The 18,916-nt window shown below is 38.3% G+C and overlaps 1 protein-coding gene across 1 annotated transcript in view; it reads right to left on the reverse strand.

The window, feature by feature from the left end:
* Positions 1–848: 848 nt before the first annotated feature.
* dpr13 (defective proboscis extension response 13) overlaps positions 849–18,916 on the reverse strand; it is a 45,653-nt gene continuing 27,585 nt past the window's right edge. Inside the window, exons 3-7 of the mRNA XM_064686918.1 lie at positions 6,169–6,270; positions 5,852–5,960; positions 3,396–3,572; positions 3,175–3,288; positions 849–1,918 (exon numbers count right to left, since the gene is read on the reverse strand). Of these exons, the coding sequence (XP_064542988.1) occupies positions 1,779–1,918; positions 3,175–3,288; positions 3,396–3,572; positions 5,852–5,960; positions 6,169–6,270 (642 nt within the window). The 3' untranslated portion in view covers positions 849–1,778. The remainder of the gene's footprint in view (positions 1,919–3,174; positions 3,289–3,395; positions 3,573–5,851; positions 5,961–6,168; positions 6,271–18,916) is intronic.

The following is an 18,916-nucleotide window of genomic DNA, read 5'->3' on the forward strand; positions in this document are numbered from 1 at the left end:
CACACAATTTAGTTTTATTAACCAAGCCAAGGGACGTCGTAGGAGAGAGAAAGAGAGAGGGGGGACTGGCAGAGACAGGAAGTCACAGGGCGGCGCAGAAAATGTCACCAAGAAAAATGAACTGCACTTCTTGTCGTTTGGCTGCCAGTTGATGCTGTTGCTGCTGCTGCGGCCGCTGCTGCTGATGTTGATGTCTGCCTGTTGACAGTAGCTTGGCGGTGCAAACAATGCCCGGACCTGCCCCACAAGCCGCACGGCCAACATCCCACCGCCTATCATTCGCTTCCTCTTTGCGGCCATTCCGGCCAGGCATTGTTGGGGGATGCATAAGCCAATCTGTACACCCGACAGTCGCTCGGCTCTTTGTGTGTGCCAATGGGATCACTTGAGATTGCAAAACTAATCAAACCCTAAGCTTTAAGACTGACAACATGAAATCAATAGAAAATAGATGCGAGGAGTGGCGCGCGAGTTGGAGGAAGAACAAGTTTTGTTTATGTTTTGCATAATTTTATTATGTTTTTATTTGATTTTCTTCATCTTGTTGCTTTTTGTAATTTTTGTTACATTTAACTACACATACTTACGACCTAATATTTTTATTTCAATGCATTTTATGTATTTTTTCTTTAATTTTTTTGTTCTTCTAATTTATGCTGAATGTTATTTTTATCATACACATCAATTATATTTATATGTACACTGCAATTGTTGGGGGGCGCACTTTTTAAAATGTTCTTTTTTGCTATTAGAATTGTGTAAGAGATTTGCCCGTTCTTTAAAAATACTAAATATTCCTTAAATATATATAATAGTTTATTTTGATTACTCTGTTCCTTGCAGCTGCATTTGTTTTTCTGTTTTTTTTTTTTTTTGTTTATTTTTGTTTTTTGATTACCAACTTTTACACATGGCCAAAAGTCTTGTTTTTAGTTGTTGTTTGTGGCTACGCATAAACATTTTGTTTGCTTTAGTCTGTAACCAACATTGAAATTTCTCTTTACCCTTCTCTTCTCTTCACTTCGTTTTTTCTTGCATATTTGCAAATAACTTACGCTTAAATATTTACTTGACTAATTCGAAAGTATAACAAAAAATATATGTACAGCATTTATGAAACTTATGAATCAACGTTTTGAGTGGAACATTGGCCTAAATTACATTTAAATATTTACTGTATGTACATTTAAAGTAAACGTAGTTTTGTTAGTTAAATTTCAATATATATTGGATTTATTATTATTTAATTTACCTTTCGTCAATATTACGGCTAGTGTTTAATGCAAATTTTACGCTTAAGTTGACTTAAAATCACTTACATAAAAGCTCTGACAGCTTTTAGGTTTGCTTTCAAATACATTTTGCAGTAATAAATGCACATGTTAATATTTTATTTGATTTTATGTGAGTTTCATAAATTGTTTATTCTTTGCTTCTTGAAAGTGAAAAGCGCTCAATTCAAATGCCTTCAGAAACATGGAAGCTAGCAAATGAAAAGCTCAATTAAACATCTGTATTTTACACATGCATTTATCAATTCACACGCACGCACGCACACACATGCATACATATATAAAAGTAATTACACACACATACACATGCAACGCTTAAATAGATTGAAATTTAGGTTGTATTTGAAATTTGTTTAATTTTAGAGCTTAGCTAAGAGCTGTTTAAATGTTGTCTGCTTGAAGAATTCAATGGGCTTTACTTAATTATAGCTGCTACTGCTTTGATGAATTAGTTACAAATGTTGCGGGCAGTTGTCAGCAGCCCCTCTAGACGATTCTCATATAGACACTTGTGTGGAATATCCGATAGCCGATGGCAATCATTACCATAACATTGTGCAGCTGGCGTTGCGTCGTTTTAGTTGAGCCACCCACATGTCCGTGATACATGGCCGCAGGATTATCGCCTGTATGAAAGAGATGAGAGTACAATAAAAAAATGTGTGCGCATGAGAGTCAAGAGAAAATGTGTTCAAATTAATTAAGGCCCCACACACACACACACGAACACATAACATATCAGATGCCATGCACCACCCACTCACCCACACACACACACTCACACACACACACACACACAGGTAAAACAACAAATGCTAATGAGCATTTGCAGTGTCCCCAAAGCCGGCAGCTTTTGCAACACAACCTATGCTGGCCTTATAAGTTATGAGCTCTGTCACGCCCCCTTGCCTGTGTGTGTGTGTGTATGTGTGTGTGTGGTTTAGTGTTTATGGCCTGGCTTTAATGGCCGCCTTGGTGGTGTGGGCATTTTTAATCCGCACGCCTGTGGCTCTGTAATTTTCATAAATTACTTTTATTGTTCTTTCGTTTTCATATTGTTGTTGCTTTTTGTCACTTGATATATGAACTGTAAAAGAGCTGCTACGCATAACTACACATACAGATACGGATACATTTGTATTCATATATACATATAGGTTTGGTAAATGTCGCAATTTTTGTTTTTCGTCAGCTTAATTTGCATTTTACAGCAATTTCTACCATTATAAATTGCATTTCAGCTTTGCTTTATTCAATATGATTATACTATCTGTATATATGTGCTTATACGGAGATATATGTAGCTGAAAGGTGCAGAAAAGTTAAGCTGCAAAAACTCTGCAACATTTCCGCATTTTTTTTAGTTCAAGAATTGCGTGAAATATTCACGGAACTTTTAATTTATCGAAATCCAATTCCAAATTTTTGTGAATCGAAATTAAATTCCCATTTGTTCGATAATGTTAACGTAACAGTTCGGCGGAAATACAACAAAATAAGTATAATAGTATGAAATACAACAAATTATAAAAAAATGTGGAAAGAGTCTTACTAATCAATAAATAAAAAGATTCTACGCTTATTTTAGAGGGTATCAAGTATAAAGAAATATTTTCATAAAATTTAAAACAGTCAAAATAAAAGACAATGTTTAAATGCGTAACAATAATAAATATATATTCAAAATATATTCATCAATAATAAACTAATTCTAATAAAAACCAAAGCGAAAACTTTCGCGCATTAATCAATTGCAAAGACCTAGGGTTCGATCCGCGTTGATTGTAGTTTTGCAGTTTGTTTTGTTGCAGTTGCATTAAGTATACGCACAGTTGTAGCGCATAAAAAGTTTCAAATAGAAAAGGGGGCGGGTTCGACTTACCTTTGAAAATGTGTACCAAAACGCTGGCTGGCTGCGTGTTGCTAGCCACACAGGTAAAATTGCCCGAATGCTCGCGACGTGTGCGCTGAATTGTAAGCTCCGATGATTGAAAGTCTGCAATAAAGTGGACGCAAAAATGCAATGGATGATAGTTTCAGGGCGCTACAAGTGGGGTGAGTTATAGGGTAGGAATAGGGGGGATGAGGGGTGGTTGCACTCACCTGGCTCGGTTGACACATTAATGCCCCGATCAATGTCATAATTAATCATGCGGTTGTCGTGATACCAGAATATATACTCGGATGCCTCTGTATTCTGTACAACGCGGCATTGCAGGCGCAGCCTTGAGCCCGGCGTCAGATAACGTATGGGCGGTCCTGATATTTCGGCGCGCGCTTCTAACCGAATTGAATGACATTTTGGAAATTGAATTGCCATTGCCACAATCGGATATTGCGTATGTGTGTGTGCGTGTGTGTGCGTATGCGTACGCGCGGGCGTGTGTGTGTGTGTGATAGATGGAAAGTGGAAGAGCAGTTGAGATGAAAGATTCAAAATTTAATCAAATGTAAATGCAAACGGCTGTCAAAGTTATAAGCTATAAACTGAAGCCGACATTTCACTATATCACAACTGGCATTTGCTACAAGGTATCTAATTGAGAATTTCATATAGGCTTATATAATGTATACGTTGTTGATGGCTTTCTCTACATTATATCTTATAATATTTGTGTAAATAAGAAAGTGAGCTTAAAATAATTTTAAATTATGTGCTTCAATATTTACTGATGCTATTTAACTAGAAAATATATCGCTAGTATTTGTTTTAAAGCTTTTTATAATAAATTGCAAACAAGGCTTAATTGTAAGGTAATAAAAGCAGACATATTTGATTCTCTTAAGTATATATACTGAAGGTGGATCAATATCCCAGCCCAGTCAATTTAGCAGACAGTTTCTGAACTATCTTTTTTTTTTTAATAATTTTAAGAGTTTTCAATGACCTTTTTTCATTTTCCAGCCAGTATGTAAATGTAATTTTTTATATAAAACATTTTTTCTTTCAATTTAAAATTGTCCTAATTATTAATATTAACGTTTTTTTTATATAAATTATATATTTATTTAATTTAGAATGTTTTTAAACAATTAGCAGCGGACTGTATTATATAGCTCCTTTACCACAATCGGCAGGAAATTAGATTCTGGTAGGAAGTGTGCGATATATGTAAAGTCAAATGGGAATATACTTTGAATATTTTAAAACAGCAGACTTATCAGGTATACCATATAGTCGAAAGGAAAAGATAGAACATCTTTTAAGCGTTAGATCAGATCTTGGTAAAATTCAGCTAGCCTGTCAAGTATGTCTGCAAGGGCATTAAGTCTTCGGCAACCATTTTTCTTGGCTGATAATTTCACGCTTAGCTGGCTTAAGCCATTCAAACTATTTACTTGCTGAAGCAAAAATAAATTGCTCGGCCAAGCTTTTAAAAATCTCAACTTCACAATTTTTTTTTTGTTTTATTTTTTTGGCCAAAATCATGTCAACGCTGGCAACTCGGGTTTAGTGCACTGGGTCAACATAGCGCATCAACTGACTCGTACAGTTTGTTCAGCCAGCTTCTTTTTCTTCTTTTGCCATTTGTGTGTGTGTGTTTTTTTTTTTTTGCTCGATGCGCTCATGCTGAAATTAGAAATGTCCATATGCCAGTCGGCAGAGTTGGCAGGCGCAGCAGCTAAGGCAAAAAAAAAAACGAAAGCAGGCATAAACTGAAAAGGTATAAAAAAGGGACACCTGCCCAAATGGCAGCGACTCAGCAAGTTGCCCGAACAACGTTGTCGACGTGCCCGTTAACGTTGTTGTTGTTGTTGTTGTTGTTGTTGCAGTTGTTGTTGCTGTCCTCCACGTTGTCGTACTTTTGGCCTTGCCTAACGCTAACTGACACACATTATTCTGAATTTAACAAACAATTTACTTTGAATGTGCTGCGCCTAATGGCGTTTTCTGCACAAAAACAAAGCCCCAACACACACACACTCGCACACACACTCGCTGACTGGCTGAAACTGATGCGACAGCGCATTAAAAAAAAAAAGTAGTCTGCTAAACATTCTGGTAACGCCTCGCATGAATCAGGCAAAAAGGGCGACACACTTAATCAGATACAGGCATATTTAAGAGCTCAGCTATAAGTAGTTAAGAGGGTTTGTTCCCGTTGTATACATTTGCATATAACATCGGTGTTTGAAAGTTACATGATTACATGATGTACTCTACGGCCGGTCATACCTAACGACATAAACTTTATAGAGATAGGAGGGTATATCATGTACTACAACTTTCAAACAACCCTCTTTAGAAAATTTTGAGCATTTAATAACCCTTGCAGAAATAATGCAGTACACAATATAAATTCTATTTCCAGGTTTTTATTCCACTATGGATATTTTGACATAGGTGTTATGTTATATATTATTCCGCTGCTGATAAGAATTCTTTTGCTAAAACTCGTTTAAATATAAAATTAAAAAGTTTTCATTCCTAGTCGAGATTGTAGAGTGTTAAATCTCTGTAATGGCCGACATATGTAAGCAACGATAGGGTATAAAAAAACAATCTCTTTCTTTCTCTATCACTCTCCAATTTAATCGACTGACTTCTTTTTACTTACCGACTACGCTCAAGTGTAGAAATATGGATGTGGGCGGATGTGTGGACACTTGACACTCGTACACGCCGGCGTCACGTAGCTGCACAAATTTGATTTGCAATGTCCAATCCTGCACAAAAGAAAACAAGCAAAAGCCAACAAATGAGAAACAACAGCCAATTGTTTTGAGTGCACAGCTGCAGTTTTGGTTTATTTTAGGTTAGAGGCAGCCGTACGTTTTGGCGCATTTCTGTCACGTATACGCAGTGTTGGCCATTTGGCATGCAACACAGCGCCGCGCGGCAGCTGGCGCAAATGCAAATTAGCTGCGAACCCACCTCGGAATGTTTCAAGTGCGTGGCACTGAAGCGCTCGTCGCTGCTGTATGTTGTTAAGCCGACCGTAAGCAGATGATAATCCTTTTTGCGTATCCAGGATACCTACAGCGAAAAAAAGTGAAAGAAGAAGCAGTCAGTAAGGCGGCGCCATTAGGCAAACACAATTGAGAGCTGCAAGGATAAAGCCTAGCCTAAAATGTATTAACATATGCCAGCATCTCATATTGGCCAGTCGTGCGTTCCGCTCGGCCCGCTTTCTCGTCCCGAACAAATGTTTGTCAATCCATCAAGCGGCGACGACAACGCGATGATGGTGCAATTTTTCAAAGGAAAAAGATACAAACTTAAGACCCAAAATCGAATACATAAAAAAAAGGGGGCACACGAAAATCAAAAAGCAATTACGTGTAGAAAGCAACAACAAGAAGAACAAGAACAAGAAAAACAACAACAATAATAATAAATATAATAGCAGATTGATTGATCCCAGGTTCAAAGTTCAAATTGGCTGCTTAACTGTAAATAGACAAACAAACAAGCACGCGAAGGGCCTCTTACTTAACTGAATGCCACGCCCACGCTCTGTGTGTGTCTGCGAGTGTGTGTGTTTGTGTGTGTGCGTCGACTTTTAGCTAATCTCAAATGACCATTAATCATTTCGATTTCGACAGCATCTACGTTTTAGCTAAGAGGTAGCACCCAACTCGCACACACAAGCACACGCACACCTTATGCACACACACACACACACACAAACAGCATTTAGCCCTGGAGGCTCAGCTGAAGCCTTAGGAGCCCGCAGCCTCGCTCTCCTGGTAAAGTTTGGCAGCAAAATGAAAGCCATCGTAAAATAAAAACACAGCCAAAAAAAGAGGCATAAAAGAGCGAGAACTGCTGACTGCTGAATGCTCTATTTGCAGTGTGTTAACAGCTTCAAGCAGATGGGCAGGAGTCTTTGTTGATCCCCAAAAATGCAGGAAAAGGGATTGGGCCAAAATATGTGAGAGCCCAGTTAACGAGAAGAATAACTCAGATTAGCCAACGCTAGCAATGTCTATAAGTTAAAGATTTTTTATTATATATAGAGATATATATGAGGCGCACATTTGGGCGTGGCACAACATATTTTTTAATTAGTATCTGCCAAACCTAAGTTGTATAAAATCATTTTTGCAATTTAAGCTTTGAATTGCACGATTCACAGATACAAATTTATTTGCAGCTGTCGAAGCAGGCGTGGCAATAATAATTGTTTTGATCTTTTGGGGGATATTTTGGTAGTTAAATAAATCAATTTTGGTAATTTAGCTTGCATATTGTGAAGGAGTTTTGTATATTTTAAATTTTTGCGGTTATTTTTATGGAATTCGTTTGCAGAAAAGGGCGTGAGCCAAGAATTTATCTTAATTTAAAACTTATATCGGCATTTCTCATAATCATTGGGGCAGTTAATAAAAACAATTATCTTTATAATTGCGTTTAAGAGAGGCAGAGGGCGTGGAAAGGGGACTATTTATTATAAATGATATTCTCGCGTCCTTGAACATTAAACATACTTTATTAAGCTTTATCTGACATATAGAAATGTATATGTATATATCAAATCTATACAAAACACAATATACACTGCTTTTGCTTGTGAAACAGTGTATTGACTAAGGGTTGTATCTCAGTCGAAGAATGCTGCGCGCTGCTCTTTTTATTTATTTATTTATTTACTCTGTTTTTTTGGCTGCCTGCTGTATGCGCGTGTATCAATCAATTTTCAATTGATAGAAAATTTCATTTATTGGTCCAAAAAGAAACAACAAGTAGAACAAAAAACGCAAGTGAAAAGCTGTGTGGCTTTTGACAGACGCACATGAAGAAGAGCCAGAACAAATGTGGAAATTAACTACAAAGTAAATTGGTAAATCGTCAGCAATTGGCCAAAAACATTCGCTTAAATTGCTATCGCAATGTACAATGCGGCGTGTACGCAATGCGCCACAAATAAAAAAAATATATTACGGATATAGAGAGGGAGGAAGAGAGCGAGAGAAGCCAAACAGCAGCTGCCGTCAGAGAATTTCCAAGAATTACGTCACGAAAAATTACAAGGCTTCCATATGTAGAAATATATTTTTCTATTGAAAATCTGTGCCTGTCTTCTAAGAAGCTTTGATTTTTCCTCATTTGAAAAAACGATGAGCTGCATATTTGATGCCTGGGCATATTTGCAACTGAGGCTCCGTTTAAGCTATATTCATATTTTATCAGTATTCTGCAATAGGTTGTGTAATCAATATATCTATTCAATAAAAGCTGCAACAGTCGAGCACAAAGTGTAAGGCATAAATGACGCATAAATTGCGAGAGTAGAAAACTGAACAAAGCTGGAATTGAACTGTTGTACAGGAGCAGCAGCGGCATCTAACCATCTAGCTAGCTCTATCTCTAGCTGCCTCTTTCCTTTATATCGCCCCGCTACTCCTCTCTTTTTTATGATATTTATGATGGCTGTAGTTCTCTTGCAGACTGCTGCGACGTGTCGGCAAATAAACCCTGAACCGTGCAGTGTTAAAGCAAAATGTTGCAAAAAAAGCGTAAAGCGGAATGTGTAAGCGAAAGGGGCTTCTACATATGGCATTTCAGGGCGAGAGGGTTGTGGCGGGGTGTGCCAGAAGTGAAGCCATCACTGGCAAAAATGTGTCTGCCCGATTCTGGCAAGTTGCAAGCCAAAGGAAAATATACAAAGCAAAAAAAAAAGAGGAGGAAAAATGAAAAAAAAATATATATATAAAATGTTGCGGCAATTAATCAAAAGCATGTGAATTCCTTTGCCAAAGTGTCGCGCTGGGTGTGAGTGTGCGTATCTGTGTGTGACTGTGTGTAACTGGGCATGTTTGCCATATGTGTGTGTGTGTGTGTTTGCTGTGTGCGTGCGAGTGTGTGTGTGCCGCATAAATCTCTGCTGCCTGTCATGCGTGTGTGTGTGTGGCGCCTGCTCTGCGGCTGCTGCGGTTGTGTGTTGACTTTGTATGTGTGTGCGTGTGTGTGTGTGTGTGTTGCTGGCGCTGCAGCTGCGAGCGCGCAGATAATTGTTTACATTTTACCTTTTTTACAAAATACACATAAAAAACAACAACTGCAAAAGAAAGAGCAAAAGCTGCAAAAATAAAAAAGCGGCGTTTAATTTATGGCCAAGCAGTGGCCGGGAGCTATGGCCGGGAGGGGGTGGGGGCTGGTCGTTGGTGGGGCGGACGTGTGTACCCCGCACGGCAACAAATCACTTGTTAGCAAATTTATGGCAAATTTATGCTAACTACATGTCCTGCCCAAGCTGCCAACAGCCAAAGGTAGGCAGCGCGAATCCTTTCCGCCTGTCTGACTGCCAATGCAAAAATTGTAGCATACTTATTTGCGCTGCGATTTGTTTAGCCATTTTTTTTTAAGGGGCAGTAGTTGGAGGAGAGGTGGCACCATGTGGGTTTTGTGGAATGCGCTTATCGCTCGATCTTTCGACAGCTGCGCGCATATGCAAACTGTCTAAATGCAGGCGGGCAGGCAAGCAGACAGGTAGTCGCAGACAAGGGGGCAGAGGGGCTTGTAATTGCGTGGCAGAGCAGGGATAAATAAAAATGCTGGGGAAAAAAACAAAGAGAAAATTCAATACAAAAGCCGATTGCGGCAGGTTTTTCTTGTTTTTGCATTTTATTTACTTAGTTTCTTATTTTTTTTTAGATTTTCTGTTTTATTTTTTTAGTTGCCGCACACAACAAACTTTTGATTGGCTTTCGTTGTTGTTTCGCGTTGTAGTTGTTGCATGTTATTGACGAGCATTTTGTATGCTTTATTGCGCGCTGTCCATCCAATTTCCGTTGCCACAAGCCCAAGGGTCAATACAACAAATGCATAGAGGGCGTGCCTGACAGGAGGGGAGATGGGGAAGCAAAGTTGCAAATGGTAACAACTTTTTTTCAATGCACGAAAAACTTTTTAACAAGCGATTTTAATAAAATTCTATTTAGATGCTGCTTTTTGGCAGCCATTTGTGCAGCAAATAGAGGGAGATACACTCATACACACAAATACACACACACACACACAAATACACACATACACAAATACACACATTCACAGAAACATGTATAAATACAATAGTAATAGTACAAGTATTTTTTTGTGGCAATTGCGCGCAGCTTAAAAAGGTAAAAAAGAAAAACTTTTGCACAAAAATACGCTCAATTTACTGTCGCTGAATGTTTGTGTGTGTTAGTGTGTGTGAGTGTGTTGTTAACTATTTTGTAGCAGCCAGCTCGATGCGGCATTTTGGGGCGCTGCATAGAGTCGTCAAAAATGCCATTGTTGCACAAGCGGGCGAAAATATTTTGCAGTAACTGTACGTGTGCGTGCGTGTGTGCGACTGTGTGTGTGTGTACTTGGGCATCCAAGTGCGCGCGCCATATCCATAACAAACTGTAGACAAAAATGGGTCAACAACTCGTAAAAAACATAAAAAACTTGCGCAAAAGATAACTTTAACAACAAAAAAATGTCGAAAAAAGTTTGGTGTGTAAGTTTTTTTTTATCATCTTAAATTTTGGGTCAAGTTTCAAGTTCAATTTGCGAGCTTGTTGTGTGGCACCATAAATAAATAACTGTAAACGTGGCAGGCATTAAAAAGGCTTTAACTGGGGGCGTGGCCCGCCCTGTGGTGGCATGAACTTTGCGCATTATTCATTATACTTGAAGCGGAAATGAGCATTAAATGCAATTAATGCATAATTAAACATTGAGCATTTGCTAATTGTGCCCACCCCAAATTAGCCTGTCAAATTAAAAGTGAAGGACTCAGCAACCCGCGCGTAACCCACGCAAAACAATAGCCCATTATATATACATATATATTTCTATAAGGGGCAAGACAGGCATAAATAATAATAATAATAATGAAAAAGAAAAGAAATTAAAGCTGGGCCCAAATGAAAATTACCATAGCCTACTTTTCAGCTGTCAAGGAGACGCGAATCTGCAAACGAATGTGAGCAATTTTGAGGGTTTCAGCGTGGACTACGAGTGCTTTTTGGCCGTGCTGCAGGCGCACTCGTATTTAGTTCCCATTTCATTTGCCATTTCCCATTTTTCATATTTCATAATGCATATTTCTTTTGGCTTTCATTAATGCCCCAAACAATTGTTGTCATCATAATTGCAACGCAATTAAAATAATTAAAATTAAAATGCAGCCCAGCGTAGCATTCCTTCACTTTTGAGTTCTTTCTTTGATTTAATACCCTGTGAAAATTGAGTTAAATGAGGGGGCTTTTACCTGAAGAAAAACTGGTAGCAGGTGACAAACGGAATTGAATTAGAACTTTCTTTGAGCAATATCCTACATGGAGGAGAAATAGTGGCGATATCTACCAGGCATTTTTGACGTTATTCGTACGACAACTAAATTGCTGTCGCCATTTTAACTTCCCAGACGATAGCACAGCAAAAAAATCAAAGGCTCAAATATTTGTGAGTCGTGGTCAGTTACTCTCGTCAGTCGCCTTTGCTAGTCAACCTCTGTCGACTGTCTTTTCGACTTACCCTTTTTTTAGGGTCTAGGGTAATTCATAATTTATATCTCGGCATTGAACTTTCACCTTTGGCCCCAGCTCAATTGCAGCGCAAAAACTTGCAGCGTTTCTTAATTGTTTTTCGACCGCCTTTTGTCAAGCAGAACATGCAAAACTTTATAGAAATAATGAAGCTATTTAGCATAGACCCACTCGCACACACACATACAGAAAATCTGGGTCAAAAATTGTTGTCTTTTGTTATAGCATTTGTTTTAATAAACATTGTGACAGGCAACGACAGGACCAAACAAAAGGACACAACTCATTCACTGCGGGCGGGCGGCCAGCTGCTGGCTGCTGTAAGCCTTTATCAAGTTGTCTTGGCCAGCAGCAGCTGCGGCAGCAGCGGCGCGGTTGAAGGAATGCCTTATTAGCTGGCAAACAGGACAAACAGCACAAACTGGCTGCAAGTTCTGCTTGAGGTCCTCTTTCTATGGCCGTCACTTGTATAATTACGGTTAAGGCTGCCAGCGAACAAAGTGATAATGATTTGTATTCATTAAAAAGGTTTATGGCAATTTTGAGCAACATTTACTTTTCGGTCAGGCACTAGACACGCCCAACCGCCAACCGCCTCGCATCCCATACAGAAAAAGGCTAAGTGGCTGACATTTAGTTAATGTTAAATAATCTCACAGCATACAAAGGATGTGGGTTCCTGGCAGGATGTGGTTTTGTTGCTGTCATAAAGTTTTCTCATTTAATTGCCAAGCTCAAAATAGACAAATTTCTCAAGTTGTGTGGTTTTACGGCAATTGCATTTGCCAGTTGCAATGCAAGTGAAAAGCAAAAGTATGCAAAAACCTTAATCTATGCAAATTGGATGTTAAGAATTACACGATAAGTATGTGTAATTAATAATGTATAATTAAGTGTCTCACTTATGTTAAGTCAATTAAATGCAATCAAGAGTTAAGAGAGTGAGACTCAGTTTTTGCTTGACTCTTTTAACTATAATTGAAGAACTTGAGCCTTAAATAAGAAAACATATAGTCTCAGTCTGCTAAAACCACTTGGGGATTTAATTGAACTTGTGAAATCAAAGATTCATAAATTAAATGTTTAAATTTAGCATTATTTTAACACGTTTTAGTATAATGTACGCAAACATACTTTATTAATTTTCTACAAATTAATTTATATTTTTTTTTGAGAAGTCTTGAATCATTTTTTCTTTGCTGTACGCAAATTCTTGTTAATGCCAAATGTGATCAATAAATAAAGCGACAAATGGTTTGTTTTATGCAGGCTTATGTTGCTGTGCGCTAAAACCACTTGGGAATTCTAAGCAAAAATTTGTAAATCAGTGCTTTAGGCTGCGATAGCTAAATTTGGCAACAAGATTAGGCTTTGGGGAATTGCATATCAGTCACATTAAATTGAATCTAATATTTTAATAAAATGTATAAATTGAGCAACAAGTGCAGCAACTCGTGCTCAGAGCACTTGGGTATTATAATTTAAAGGTCATGCTGCAAACTGACAGTCGAAAAGTTATGGTCCTTTGACTACACGGTACATGCTTTACTTGGCTGATTCTTTAAACAGTGCAAAATATGGTAAAATGTGCTCTTTACCTACGTCAGGGTACCTATGAATAGCTCTTGGCACACTCGGGAGCCATTGCAAACAATAACAACAATAGTGCATACTGTTGTGCGCATACATATAACAGAGACTGTGACTGCGCCAGTCAACTACCAGGCACTACAAATATTTTATAATTTTATATATGCTATTTAAAGCAGCGTTGACGACGACTCCAAGAATCCCAGACTGCGAGCCTCAATGCCACATTGCAGTGAATTTCATGTGTGTATGTGCGTGTGTGTGTGTGTGTGTGTGTGTGAGAGAGATGAATGCAAGTGCCTTAAAGCTAACACAATTCATACGAAACAAAAATGCGAGCTATAAAAACGGGGCAAGAAGAAGAAGAACAAAAATAATAAGAAAGCAGGCATACAACAATAAACAGAACTTCAAATAAAAATGGAGCAAAAAATATATATAAGCCAACGAGTACGACTATATAATATTATATTCTCAGGGCCCTCACATACATAAAAAGTAATTCATGTGCACAAAAAAAAAAAACAATAATTTATAGCAAACTAGGCAAAGGAAAACAATTGGAGGCTTCAAGCTAGAGTTGTGTCCCATAAACGAGAAAATGTATTTTATTTGAGGCACAATAAATACAAATTATTAGACACGAATTATGTGTTTGTTTTGATTAAAAATGCGCCTGTTTTCTATGCTGGAAACAATATATATGTTTGTAAACATAAGCCTAGCAGCGATTCTGGCAAATTTAGAGCAAACCCTCATCAATGCGAGCCAGTTACGTATACCCTGTATTAAATTAACTTAATTTTTAAATGGGTAGTTTAACCTCATGTTTGTGTTAAAAGATGGAAAAAAAACATCTCTGATTTTAAAAGATATTAAAAAAATATTAAAAATATACCTTTTAGCAATCAAATAAAAACATAAAAGATTTGAATTTATGGACGTTATATATTATAACTTCTCCATACTCCATAAATATAAAATATATTTCTGAGTCCGATTACCGGGCTAGCAAAGTAAAGTATTTTGTTGCTGGATACCATGTTCTATAATCTATATAACTTTATAAATATATTTTCTTATTATTAAACTTACATGCAGGATGTCTGTCAGTCGAGCACCAAAGAAAATTTCTGTTTTTCAAACTGTTTCGGTTTCTGCCTTGGACAATGGCAGTTACAGCATATCAGATCTTGAACTTTAAAAACTCTAACAAGTTATATACGAGCCATATATGTATGTGTATAGAGCTGAGTTTTCGTAAATATTTGCGTAACCTTTTTTATCTTAACGACTTATCTGACTGCGGGCTGCTGCTAACCAGAAAACCAATGTACGCAGAGTGAGCTAAAGGGGGGAAAGGGGGCACAAAGTAAGAACCCTTGAGCGTTAATTTTCATAAAATACCAATTTCGGCATTTTTATCTAGAGTTTTGTTGAGCAAAATATTTGCATGTGCAGGTGTATGCGAGTTTGCCTGGACTGCAATTTAGCTTATAATTATATTCCCTTTTGTAATCTAGCAAATTATATATAAATTAGCTGCTGTATCTAGAAAGCTATCTAAATGCCCCGAGTTAGCTCTCGCTCGCATTTAGCACTTGAGCTTTTTTTGCTGCAATTTAAGCATTTGGCATTCGCTTTAGATGCTTGCCTCTGCTTTGGCTACTATGCTGACATGCTGTGAGCACATTTAATTACTGCCACTTTTCTCTATGAAAATATCTAAGAGTCTAGACATTAAAAACGACAATTTATCTAAAAAGTAATTAAGTGCTCAAGTCGAGGCAACGAAGCACACGCGCGCACCACCAGCAGCAGAAGCAAACAGGATGACATCCTGGCTACCTCCAGGCGGCAGCCCTTAGTTGCAGGCTCGCCTCTGGCTGCTGATTAAGTTCAATCTATATGTATATATATAAGAGTGTGTGTGTGTGTATGGGGAGGGCGCTGCCTACAGCGGGGGGCAGCTGTAGCTTAGAGCGGGCATGCCTGATGCCTGACAGCGTGCGTTTCATACATTTGCTTTAGCTTAAATGTATTTGCCTTCGTTTATTTTTAATGTCATTTAAGCTGCTCACACACACACTCACACACACACACACACACACACACACACACACACACACACACACACACACACACTCAGAACTGCAGCAATTCCCAAATGACATATTTTAATGTGGACTGTGTGTCTAAGCCCAAAATGTGTCGTAATATCTAATTTCCAACGGGGCTTTCCCACTCTATGTTCCCAAGTTGTTGCTGTTGTTGCTGCAATGGATGACATTTAGATCTTTCGGCTTTTATTTTGTGGTTGCTGCTGCTGCAGCTGCTCGACTGCAATTTGATTTATGCGCTTTAAATTTGCTGTTTGTTGTCTTTGGCTATCAAAGATTTGCTTTATGTTGTTTGCTGAGCTGCATGAATTGTTGTTTGTCAAGCCAATTGCTATTGTCAAACGCATTTGCAAATTTTCCAGGAAATAACTTAATTGGAATTTAGATTTAGTCTTGCATTCGAATCGAGAAAATCTACTTAAACAGCACTTTGAATATTTTCTTTATATGACATTTTCCAGTTGCATGTTGTTGGCTCAAAGCATGCTCAGCTGTTTCTTTCAAATTTGAAACTAGTTTTAACCCAAACTCAAGTTAAATATGGAATTATTTTTCATTCTAAACCTAACTAGGTGATAAATAATAACTTATTAGCTAAACTCAAAAAAAATAGAAGTAGAAAACCAAACTTCAAATCAAACTTTTTTTTCTTTAAAATTTGAACTCCAAGTTAGGAAAAAGTTTGGAAAAGTTCATATTTATAAATCTGCTTAGCGAACGTGACATCATGACCCTGGGTGGTTTAGACTTCTGAAATCTGGATCAATGAGCGGGAGGTCGCCGGTTCGAATTCATTAAAATTCAGCAGAACCTTTTTAAATTTTAAATTGTTTCTTTAACTTTTGTTATATTATAATTATAATGAAAATTGTTATACTGAATTCATACATATTTTTTATTCCAAAACTGACACAAACACAAGTACGCATAGTTCTTAGGACTGTATCTTATGGCTAAGTTTTCTCAGTTTCCCCTTCTCTCTACCTATACACCCATAAATATATTTGTTTGGATGATTTATACATTTACTTGGCTAGAGGTTTGGTGTTGCCAGGAAAAGGCGACGACTGCGAAATCGCAGCGCGACAAAAATTAAAATTGCAGCAAAATGGTGAAACAAAGGCGCACACCGCACAACGCATTTACGTAGCACTCCTCGCGGAAGCAATTCATTTATTTAATGTTTCCTGCATTTTATTGTCGTCTGAAGCTGAACAAAATTTACGACAATGGCGGCAACATAAACGGCAAACGACTACGACAGGGGCTGGCAAAAAAGCGCGGAAATGTTTAGTATGCATATTTAGAGGGCAAATCCCCTCCCGTATTTTTACACAAAGAAGCCTTCATTAAGAGTGCAACAAGCAAAAAAATAAACCACCAAAGGCCAAAAAAAGAAAACAAACAAGCACAAACCTTTGGCGGGGTTGAGACAAAGGCAAAAGAGTCTGCTGTGTGTTCCATAGACAATGACGATAAGTCGATGGTCTGAAGGCGAAAACCGACTAGGCTATACCCTGTACCTAAAATCGATGATAAGTTGTAAGAAGATATCTTTAAATAAGACATTTATAGCAAAACTGTTCCATTTCGAAAGGAATAGCTTGATAGCTAGAGAGAGAGAGGTAGAGAGAAAGAAAAAGAGAGAGAGAGAGAGAGAGAGATACAGAAACAGGTAGAACACTAAAAGCAGAAAGCTTCGTTTTTATTTCTTCTCAAATTGCGACCGCCCTTCTATGCGATTTTCATGAATTTATATACCTAACATTTAGTTTATTTATATAAATTATAAACATATAAAACCTTTGTGTTGCCTACACTGTATACTTTTTCCTTCCCACACTCTTATGTTCTACTTAAATTAAATATTCTATTCCTATACACACACACATATTTCCTATTCATTGAACTTGCTATTGCAAATGTACATTTGCATGCTACACGCGTGTGTGCCCTTAATGCCGTTCATAAATATCTGCAAATATTAATGTGCATTCGGCAAAGGCAACTGTGCAGCAGGTGTGGGCTTAGGGAGGGGAACTACACACGTACAAACACATGCACACACAAACATGCAAGCGTTTATGAAAATGCATGAGAAATGATGTGAAAGGTTAATGCATTTATATCAACTAGAGACTGTCTTCGATGTGCAGGTGCGTGCGAATGTGTGCATGTTCCTGGTGTATGTGTATCATAAAGAGCTTTAAATAGCAAACGCGTAGCATAAAAGTCTATGTCAATGGTAAAGGGTAACGCCTTTAACAGCCAAAACTCTAGTACACAGCTCGGTGAAAGGCGGCTGTCAACGATGTGAGTGTGTGCGTATGTGTGCCAAAGAGTCTTAGCATTGATGAAATTTGCTTTGCTTTTGCGTCTAATTTGTGGCCAATTAAATGGTGCATGCCTAATGGGTATGCAATACGTATTTTCCCTAATGAACGGAAATCGTGACAGATGCAATTGGCATGCCTCATTAATGCCACATATGTTGGTTGCCAAGCTGCTGTCTATGGGTAAATATACCCGGTAGCAATATCATCAACTGAATTGCTCCATGGGAATTATTATGATTTGCAGCTAACTGCCGAGCTATTAGGCAAGCCATGGCATTTAGAAGCCCAACTTTAGAAGCTGCCCAATGACCACTTGAGCACGAGCTGGCACACACACGAGCACGACCCGGCTCAAGTGCAAACCGGGCTAACCAGCTACACACGGGAAGTTAACACACTCTGCTCGAGTGCGTGTCGGAGTGTGTGTGTAGACCAAAAGCCACGCAGCTGGCATAGAGTCGCTTAAGTGCTTATTAACTTCTGCACACTTGACGGCGCAATTATGAAATCGTCAATTTAAACTAGACACGCACAGACACGCCCACACAACCACACAAACACACAAACACACACACACACCTCTACAAATGGGCTGGCAGCACTCGTTCCGCATCGTGTCCAGCATTTTGGGGCGTAAACACATTGAGGCTTCTGAATTCCCTGAACAGCACAGGCGGGCTTAAACAAATAGACGAAGCTTGCGTGAGGCGTACGCTGCGTATGAGTAATAACTCTAGACAAGCGTAAAATTAATACCACTTGGGGCTGTACAGCCTCAATAGCGCTCTTTCTATCCCTGTCGCTCTCTCTCTCCCGCTCTCTGTCGCTCTCTTTCACACCTCATCTTTGTCTGCGTTCTGCTTGATTATTTGTAGTTGATGTACATTAGCTATAGGTGAAATTTGTTAGCCCTAGACGCCATATGGCATGGATATGGGATATGAGATCTCTGCCTGGCCCTGTCTGTGTATATATATGTGTGTGTGTCTGTGTGTGTGTGGTGTGTATAATGACTTACGCCTCTTGTGAATAATGCCTAAATGTATATATACATACCTACATATACATATGTTGGTAACATAATATTAGTTGTGCTTCATTATTGTGACGCGTT

The sequence above is a fragment of the Drosophila montana genome, unplaced genomic scaffold (genome assembly GCF_035044405.1).
Source record: "Drosophila montana isolate Dmon_TW-CO22-7 unplaced genomic scaffold, ASM3504440v1 contig_3200_1, whole genome shotgun sequence".
NCBI classification, from domain to species: domain Eukaryota; kingdom Metazoa; phylum Arthropoda; class Insecta; order Diptera; family Drosophilidae; genus Drosophila; species Drosophila montana.